Source organism: Palaemon carinicauda, chromosome 25, assembly GCF_036898095.1.
Source record: "Palaemon carinicauda isolate YSFRI2023 chromosome 25, ASM3689809v2, whole genome shotgun sequence".
In the NCBI taxonomy this organism is placed as follows: Eukaryota; Metazoa; Arthropoda; class Malacostraca; order Decapoda; family Palaemonidae; genus Palaemon; species Palaemon carinicauda.
This window is the reverse complement of record NC_090749.1, coordinates 81,887,481-81,897,480: the sequence shown is the minus strand read 5'-3', so window position 1 is coordinate 81,897,480 and position 10,000 is coordinate 81,887,481. Positions and strand designations below refer to the sequence as shown.

The following is a 10,000-nucleotide window of genomic DNA, read 5'->3' as shown; positions in this document are numbered from 1 at the left end:
AATAGGCATGGGTAGCCAGATCATCCAGAAACACTTTCCAACACTATAAAAATATAAGTTTTGCGACACTACTTGCCAATTCCTTACGGTAACATGACTAAGCAAAAAAATGCAAAACAAATAAGAAGGGGCACTCGCGGAAAAATGGCTAACTTTCTAATATACGGCATCTCAGATAAAAAAAAAGACATGCACGTGTTAGCCCAACCATCAAGGCACACTTTCTAACACATAAAGATGAAAAAAAGTCAATAATATACGGCAATTCCTTACTACGGAGTAAATTTTTACAAATATTGAAAAAAAAACAGAAATTGGCAACCGCAGTTAAATACCCAATATACCAATAACTACGTCGTATCTGACAAAAACAAAGTCACGCATGGGTAGCCAGATCATCTAGACACACTTTCCAACACTAAAAAAGCAAAAGTTTTACGACACTACTTGCCAATATCTTACGGAAAAATGACTTGGCAAAAAAATGGAAAAAAAATTAAAAAGGGGTACTCGCGGTAAAAGGCTCAACATTCTAATATACGGCATCTCAGATAAAAAAAAGACATGCACGTGTTAGCCCAACCATCAAGGCACACTTTCTAACACATAAACATGAAAAAAAATCAATAATATACGGCAATTCTTACTACGTAGTAAATTTTTACAAATATTGAAAAAAAACAGGAATTGGCCATCGCAGTTAAATACCCAATATACCAATAACTACGTCGTATCTGACAAAAACAAAGTCACGCATGGGTAGCCAGATCATCTAGACACACTTTCCAACACTAAAAAAGCAAAAGTTTTACGACACTATTTGGCAATATCTTACGGAAAAATGACTTGGAAAAAAAAATGAAAAAAAATGAAAAAGGGGCACTAGCGGTAAAATGGGCCTCGTGGTGATGAACGACATTTTAACTAAAAAAAAAAATCATGCACATGGTAGCCAAACAATCCACCAAGACTTTCCACAACTGATAACCTATACAAGTTGCACCGTTCTACGACAATTTCATAATACGTAATAACTTTGATAATTATGCAAATTACCTTAGAAGGATAAACTCGGTCGCGCTCGACCCCGACGCGTCTCAGAAATCGGGGAAGGAGTACAGCTACAGCAATGCACATCTGGACACTACTAGAGCGTGTAGGCGAGACACCTACTGCAGGTCGATCACCCACAAATTCAGTCACGGCGGTGAGTCACGTGAGAAAAACCTCTTTCTTTTTGACGCTCGGGGTCGCGGACAACCCACCGTACCGTTCCAGGGTTAAACATTAGCAGACAATACCTAATTGCGCTTATTATGTAACAATATTTTCTTTCTGCTCCACTTAGCTTCTTAGTTGCATGATCTCGGCCGACTTCTTGTCCTTTTTCTCAGCTTTCCAGAGGGACCAGGTGCGTGACTCCACGGGCTTCCTCAGACTTCCACCCACGCTGTGCCATAAACTTCCACCAAACGGAGTTCGTGACTCTGAACGGCCCTTTTTATGGGTTATGGTGTAAGTACTCGTCGACCATTTTGAAGTTTATTTAGTCGAAGGTCACTGGAAAAATTACATACAATGAGAAATTCATGGTGGCAAATCTTCAATTAATCTAAGAAAAAAAAACATATTTAAAGAAAATCCTATTCTCTAACACATTTCAAAACAACAATGTTTTATTGGAAAAAAACTCTATTGCTATAATTTCAGTTATTGTAATTCCTTTGTATTCTATTTCTTGCATATTACACATTTTTTATTAACATTTCCAATAAAGACCTCTGGTATGATAACTTGATTACAAAATTCGTAATACTAGGCGGGTGAATCCCTTGGTTCTGCTATATATCGAATCTTTAAGAAATATGCATTAAGCATTAATAGGTATCATTAAAGTCATGAGAGATTTCCCCTAAATAGTTATTCGATCTGTGGCATATTTTATCTAGCCTAACCCCTTACGACCTCTATTTTCCCTCATTAAATTGTAAAGACCTCTTGATAACATCCTTTACTTACCGAACAGTTTGTATGCCCACTGCAAAGACCGTCCAGCTCTCTTCCCTCATGGGCCGCAGGCAAGTCCCTACCGAGAGTATGCCACCATTAAAGCAAGCATATCTCTCACTTTATTTTCATGTATCTATATTTCATCATATTAGCAGCCCTAATTAGCTATTGTTATTTAAACAGTAACCCTGACAACCCTTTTACGTCTATAAATCTCAGAACACTGTGATGCTTACCTTATAATTCCATCTAAAGGTCATCAATGTGGACTCTATCAAACACGTCCACTCCCAACGCCAGGTACTGTTTGAAAGACCCACCTGCCGCTGTCCCAAGCGCTTGACAGGGGGGCGGTGGGAAATGGACCGATGGTTCCTTTTGTTTTCTTTTGTTACTAACACATAAAGGTGTCCCCCATAATTATTGTTTCTGAAGGAAACTTCCTCATTTTAATTTTCTAATTATTTGAAAACGTTTACGTCTCTATTAGTGATCGAAATTTAATTACTAATTTTGGATTTACCACGAACAGTCATTCAAAGTTTCGCAGGGAAAAGTGAAATTTCCCTAAGTGAAATTACCCTGCATGAAATTTCACTGCATGAAATTTCCCTGCGTTTACAACCGCCCCTTTGAAACCTCTTGAGCACAAGAGGGTTCAACATCTTATCGTTTAGTAATGCCCATTAGATCCGTCTCCTCCAAAATTAAAACAAGCTTCGACAGCGGTCTGTCGTATTCCTTGCCCTCTCTCCTGACAGTCACCGTCCCCACCAAACCATCTTTCCCTACTTTAGTCTGCACTACTCCAGCCAATGGCAGCGTGCTTCATTCTCCCTGACCATAAGGACTTCGTCTCCTATCCTGACATTTTGTCGCTCTTTGAACCATTCTTATCGCTGTTGTATCCCTAGCAGGTATTCACGTTTCCAACAGGCCTAAAACTACTCGGCCATATGCTGCACTGCTTCCATCTATGCTTAGAGTGGCTACCTATTGCAATGTCGCAGCCTATAGGCGAATCTCCCATGTTTAAAAGCTTCTTCGGTGTGAGTGGAACCAGGTCTCTACTGTCTGAGTTGACGACAGTAAGGGGCCTACGGTTAGCCGTTGCCTCCACTTCACAAAAGAGTGTGCATAGCCCTTCATAATCCAATTGCTGTGTCCCTAAGCCTATATCTAAGACCCTCTTCACGGCACCTATCAACCGTTCCCATGCTCCTCCAAAATGTGAGGCGCCAGGAGGATTGTAAATAAATTCCGCCCCACACCTGAGCAACTCATTGCACACCTTGTTTCCTCCCAAGAACTCGTAACTGGAGTCGAGAACTTTCCGCGATCCCACAATATTAGTGCTGCAGTCGCATCTAACCGTCTTGACCTGACCATGACGAGCTAAAAACCTCCTGAAGGCACTAATGAATGAGTCTGATGTGAGATTTGAGGCTACCTCCAAGTGTATGGCCCTCATGTTCAAGCAAGTGAATATAACTCTCCAATGCTTCATCTGTGCTCTGCCTCGCTTTACGAAGTATGGCCCAAAAAGGTCCACCCGGTGCGATAAAATGGGAGTTTACCCGACTCCACGCGATCAGGTGGTAGATCGACCATTAGCTGCTCGATAACCTTTCCATGTGCCCTGCGGCACCTGACGCATCTACTCAGCACGCGTCGCACTGCTGCATGGCCCTTAATTACCCAAAATTTCTCCCTCATCAGGCTCAGAACATGCATTACACCCATATGGTTAAAATGCTCATGATAATACTAGATCACCATGTCTGTCAAGTGGCCCTCATACGGCAAAATAATTGGATGCCTTTCGCTCAGAGAGATATTTGCCAAAAAATAATCTACCTCCAATGCACAGAAGCCCATTTCTCAGGATTGGTTTCAACCTTCTTAGGGAGCTAGAAACTCTGATAGTACCTCCCTTCTCAAAGCTCTCTATCTCTATCTCGTAATCAGCACGCTGTGTTACCTGCACTACCACCATCTCTGCCAAGCTAATAATTTCAGTGGACAAATGCATATCTAGCTCGCTGAGCAGCTGCCTTTGTTTATAAGTAATGTACCTAGCAAATAGCAACAACCAACCCAAAGCTTTAAGGAGCTTGATCCACCTGGAATAGTGGTGGATGATTTTATACATACTTGTTTGCCTGATGTCCATCCCAATCCTGTAACTAATTATTTGGTAGCCTCTAGTTCCTGTTGGTCTTATCTCACGCTTAACTTCTAATCCTTCCACACCTTCTGACATTTGAGCTGGCTCAGGTGGCCAGAAACACTCCTCCTTTAACAGAAACTCCAGCCCTTTTCTCCACCTTTCGGACTGCTTGGAACGTGTTGCATCGTCTGCTGGGTTCCACTCAGAGTTAACATACCTCCACTCTTTCTGATCACTGCCCTCCCTTATCATAGAAACTTAGTTTGCCCCAAATGTTTGGTATCTGACCTGATCATTCCTAATATATCGCAAGACGGTTTTTGAGTCGGTCCAATAATAGACCCCATCTACCATGAAATCTATCAGGGTCAGAATAGTGCTTTCAAGTCTTACGGCCAGTACCGCTGCACTAAGCTCTAGGCGGGGCACTGAAACATGCTTCAGTGGTGCTACCCTTGCCTTTCCCATGATGAATCTGCAAGATACATTTCCCCACGGATCCGAGACCCGCAAGTATGCCACTACTCCTAAAGCCATGACGCTTGCATCTGAGAACAAATGCAACTGTACTAGAGTGGCTGATTCCCATGAAATAACCTTCAGGCTTCTTGGCACACTTATCCTGCTGGTCTGGCTCAGCTTCTTTGCTCACGCCTTGATGCGGCCCGTAAGTGTCAGAGTCCAATTCCATGTCCCAGGCTATCTTTAATCGGCAGTGGTCCTGCATGATGACCCTACCCTCGATTAAAACTGCCGCCAATATGCTGAGTGGATCGTAAATCGAGGCTATGGCTGACAACAAGTCACGCTTAGTCCTTGAAACTGATACTAGCTCTGCTCGGACACCCAATTCATCAGTGGCCAAGTTCCACTGTACTCCTAAAGCCTTTGTCTTATGTGACTCTGATTCGTCTATAAGCTCTGAGGTGCTCCTACTGTACCACTCCCTCGGGATGGATGACATAAACTCCACACATGGGCTACTGAACTTTGTCAATGTAAATCTCCCCTTTTTACAGAGCTCCTTAACCTCTAACAAATTGACTAACAGTGCATCTTTGCGATCCTCGGCTCTCAAGCAGTCATCTACATTAAAGTTGTTGGCAACTGTGAATCGTGCTTCCTCTGAAAATTCATTCTTAAAGTCGCTTGCTGTCTGTTTCAGCATGAAGTTTGCAATGCTCGGAGAAGAGCAGGCCCCGAACAGGTGAACTGCCATTTTCCACTCTTTGGGTTCCTCGTCAAGACTATTTTCCCACCAAAAGAACCTGAGGTAGTCCCGCTGTTGCTCTGGTACCCGTACCTGATAGAAAATAATATTTATATCTCCTCTATAGGCAAATAGACTTCCTCTAAACTTTACCAACACACCCAGCAAAGAGTTCATCATATCAGGTCCCTGCAATAGTAGGTCGTTTAATGATGTACCCTCCACCTTGCTTGCACAATCAAATACAACATGGACCTTGTCTGGCTTGTCTGGATGCTGCACACCAGAATGAGGAATGTACCACACATTTCCTGGGCTGGCTGTGGTCACTTGCTCAGCATAGCCTTTCTGTTGCATCTCTGTCATGAAGGCACTATACTGCTTATAATAGTTACCATCCTTCAATAGCTTCTTACGAAGGCTGTGCATACGGCGCAATGCGATGTCCCTTGTTTCTGGCAAGTGTCCATGTTTGCCATGCAGAGGCATTGGCACCTCGTAACTTCTTCCTACAGTTCTAACCCCTTTCTATATTATCTCTTGCCATTTCCTGTCCTCTGCAGACATTTCGCTTCTGTTAGATGCAACATTGTCATACTCGCGAATATAACTCTCAACCAGCATGCGGTCTAACTCAGGGCGCTGGCTTGTGACTTGGATCCTATTGACATGCTCTTGACACCCTTTGTCCTTTGCTTCACATACTACCCAGCCCAATAATGTTTGTATGGCATGTGGTTCATGGAGGCATGTTGAATTGATAACTTCCTTTGGCTCGACCAGGAGAGGGACAATGTTCCCAATTAATAAACCTACCTCAGCATATACATCTGGGATGTAAATCTCTCGCAAGTGGGGCCAGCGTTCCAGATCTCCGGACCTGACCACATCACACTCATCAATTGGTATGCGAGAGGCACTTAACCCCGGGGTGAGTGTAATGCAAGTCTTGCCCTCATAATCCAATACTGACAATTCCGAGACCAGGCTGCATGCAACTTCCTCTACTCCATTGATGGTTTCAACATTCACCTTAACGTCCTGCCTCTCAGTGCAGCCTAGGGTCTGCGTTAAAGCTTCCGAGACAAAGCATGTGGAACTCCCATTGCCCAAGAAAGCCTTCGTCAAAACCTCCCTTCCCTTGACCTAATCCTTATCGGCATAACTGACATCCCTGTACCAATGCTACCTCCTCTTACTGCCCTGAACATAGCAATTTTCTCATGTGTACCTTCCTCCTGAGCCACTAAGGCTCTATTTGAGCGCCCAGATCCTACCACTTCTACTTCCTGGACCACTTCTACTCCTTGGACCACTTCTACTTCCTGGTGTCGATGCAACAGAGTTAGGTGATTTCCATTACATATGTTACAACTTTTCCTGTTTCTGCAATACTGAGACCTATGACCACTTCTCAGACAGCCAAAACAGAGCCCCAACTCCCTTATGGCTCCCAGTTTTTCCTCGGGTCCCATTTGAAATATTTGGTGGCATTCATCTACTATATGGGGTCCTGTACAATACCAACATGAAAGCGGGGCAGTTTTGTTACATGGAACTTTCCTAGCCTTAGTTAAACACTCAGCCTAGCTTGGTGCTTTTCCTTCTCCTATCCGAGAGGTGTCTTCCCCTCTGCCCTTATGAAATAGGTGGCACCCAAATAGAGGATTTTTCAAGGTCAAAATAGTGAATTTTGGTCATTTTTACTCGTTTTATTTCTTATTTTAGTGTTTCATTGTTTTAGGGCTTGTTTGGAATGTTTGAGTAATACAATTTTTGACAATATATATTAAATTTGGACAGAACTACAGACTTGCCTCTTATTATAATCAGCCATCCCTCACCATCTATGAGTTACACACAAAAACGAGTAAAAATGACCAAAATTCACTATTTTGACCTTGAAATGTGACCTTTTGACCTTGAAGATGATGAAGATGACCCCAGGTGGTGTTGAAAATGTCACTATTGAACTCACCGTCCTCAAAAACCCCCATATTGACTCAGAGAACGTGTTTCTAGCCCTTCTTAGAAGTAATTTTAGTCCAGGACTCAAGTTAATCCTTCAGACTTAAGTTAAAAGCCCCGATCAGGGGACGTTCCAGTCCTTTCTTGAAGGACGATATATGACAATACATATTAAATTCAGACAGCTCTGAAGACTTGCCTCATATAATAATCAGCTATCTCTCACCATTTATGAGTTACACACAAAAAACGAGCAAAATGACCAAAATTCACAAATTTGACCTTGATAAATGACCTTTAGACCTTGAAGATGACCCCAGGTGGTGTTGAAAATGTTACTATTGAACTCACCATCCTCAAAAACCCCCATATTGATCCAGAGAACGTGTTTCTAGCCCTTCTAGAAGTAATTTTAGTCCAGACTCAAGTTAATCTTTCAGACTCAAGTTAAAAACCCCGAGCAGGGGACGTTGCAGTCCTTCCTTAAAGGAGTCTATGGTTCCAAATTGGACGTTCCAAGAAGTATTTTCATACCACATACAAACTAAACTTATGTATTAAAGCAAAACTGTGATACCATTAACCTAAAACCAGTTATAAGGACCTGTAGACGATTATACCCAAACCAAATACAGAACCAAGAGACCACATTATGAATATTCCATACGGTTTCCCTCGACGATCAGAGGTTACCAAATCAAAATTAAAATATATGAATAATGACCTGAGAACCCAACATTCTGACTTTCTCCAAGTCTTAATGAACTACACACATCTATTCCTGCTCACCTTCGAATTGAAAATGCATTACAAATAAAGTACTCAAGTTCAAATGTGAAATTTTCAAAGCCATTTGTAATTAAACATCAACTCCTCTGTCATAAAAAACCAAGATAATTGTCACTTCTAAAAATATTACACCTCAGGACAATTTCTTCGATGAACTTCGTCAATATCCTAAATATTAATAAGATAATCAGGCCTTGCAACTTAGGAACCTCCAATACCCTCATAAATAAAAATCTATCACTCGTGTTGACAGCAACAAACCTTAAACATTAGCAGACAATACCTAATTGCGCTTATTATGTAACATAATTTTCTTTCTGCTCCACTCAGCTTCTTAGTTGCATGATCTCGGCCGACTTCTTGTCCTTTTTCTCAGCTTTCCAGAGGGACCAGGTGCGTGACTCCACGGGCTTCCTCAGACTTCCACCCACGCTGTGCCATAAACTTCCACCAAACGGAGTTCGTGACTCTGAACGGCCCTTTTTATGGGTTATGGTGAAAGTACTCGTCGACCATTTTGAAGTTTATTTAGTCGAAGGTCACTGGAAAAATTACATACAATGAGAAATTCATGGTGGCAAATCTTCAATTAATCTAAGAAAAAAAAACATATTCAAAGAAAATCCCTATTCTCTAACATATTTCAAAACAAAATTGTTTTATTGGAAAAAAAACTCTATTGCTTTAATTTCAGTAATTGTAATTCCTTTGTATTCTATTTCTTGCATATTACACATTTTTTATTAACATTTCCAATAAAGACCTCTGGTATGATAACTTGATTACAAAATTCGTAATACTAGGCGGGTGAATCCCTTGGTTCTGCTATACTGTATATCAAATCTTTAAGAAATATGCATTAAACATTAATAGGCATCATTAAAGTCAAGAAAGAATTCCACTAAATAGTCATTCGATCTGTGGCATATTTTATCTAGCCTAACCCCTTACGACCTCTATTTTCCCTCATTAAATTGTAAAGACCTCTTGATAACATCCTTTACTTACCGAACAGTTTGTATGCCCACTGCAAAGACCGTCCAGCTCTCTTCCCTCATGGGCCGCAGGCAAGTCCCTACCGAGAGTACGCCATCGTTAAAGCAAGCATATCTCTCACTTTATTTTCATGTATCTATATTTCATCATATTAGCAGCCCTAATTAGCTATTGTTATTTAAACAGCAACCCTGACAACCCTTTTACGTCTATAAATCTCAGAACACTGTGATGCTTACCTTATAATTCCATCTAAAGGTCGTCAATGTGGACTCTATCAAACACGTCCATTCCCAACGCCGGGTACTGTTTGAAAGACTCACCTGCCGCTGTCCCAAGCGCTTGACAAGAGGGCGGCGGGAGATGGACCGATGGTTCCTTTTGTTTTCTTTTGTTACTAATATATAAAGGCGTCCCCCATAATTATTGTTTCTGAAGGAAACTTCCTTATTTTAATTTTCTTATTATTTGAAAACGTGTACGCCTCTATTAGTGACCAAAATTTAATTACAAATTTTGGATTTACCACAAACAGTCATTCAAAGTTTCGCAGGGAAAAGTGAAATATTCTTGCGCGAAATTTCCCTACTTTTACAATAATAATAATAATAATAATAATAATAATAATAATAATAATAATAATGATGATGATAATAATGATAATAATAATTATAGTGATGGTTAAAATAACAATTATGAAGCACCTATGGTCAAAATTACCTGAAGTACACTGAAGTCACATAAAAAAAAACATACCTTATAGAGCTATTAGTAATATATATTTCATTATTAAAATGCCGACATTAACAATCCAATTGAAAAGATAATACATTGAATTATTAATTCTTTTAGGTAAG

The 10,000-nt window shown here is 40.9% G+C and overlaps 2 protein-coding genes across 2 annotated transcripts; both read right to left on the bottom strand.

Moving 5' to 3' along the window:
* Positions 1–3,805: 3,805 nt before the first annotated feature.
* On the bottom strand, positions 3,806–4,432 carry LOC137619111 (uncharacterized). The gene has a single exon (XM_068349300.1). The coding sequence runs from the start codon at positions 4,430–4,432 to the stop codon at positions 3,806–3,808; it is 627 nt and encodes a 208-aa protein (XP_068205401.1).
* Positions 4,433–4,589: 157 nt separating this feature from the next.
* LOC137619110 (uncharacterized) lies at positions 4,590–5,879 on the bottom strand. The gene has a single exon (XM_068349299.1). The coding sequence runs from the start codon at positions 5,877–5,879 to the stop codon at positions 4,590–4,592; it is 1,290 nt and encodes a 429-aa protein (XP_068205400.1).
* Between the last annotated feature and the right edge of the window lie 4,121 nt (positions 5,880–10,000).

Excerpts from the sequence above, each read along its gene's own strand:
- LOC137619111 (XM_068349300.1), bottom strand. The coding sequence starts at position 4,432 with ATGATAAGGGAGGGCAGTGATCAGAAAGAGTGGAGGTATGTTAACTCT.
- LOC137619110 (XM_068349299.1), bottom strand. The coding sequence starts at position 5,879 with ATGCCTCTGCATGGCAAACATGGACACTTGCCAGAAACAAGGGACATC.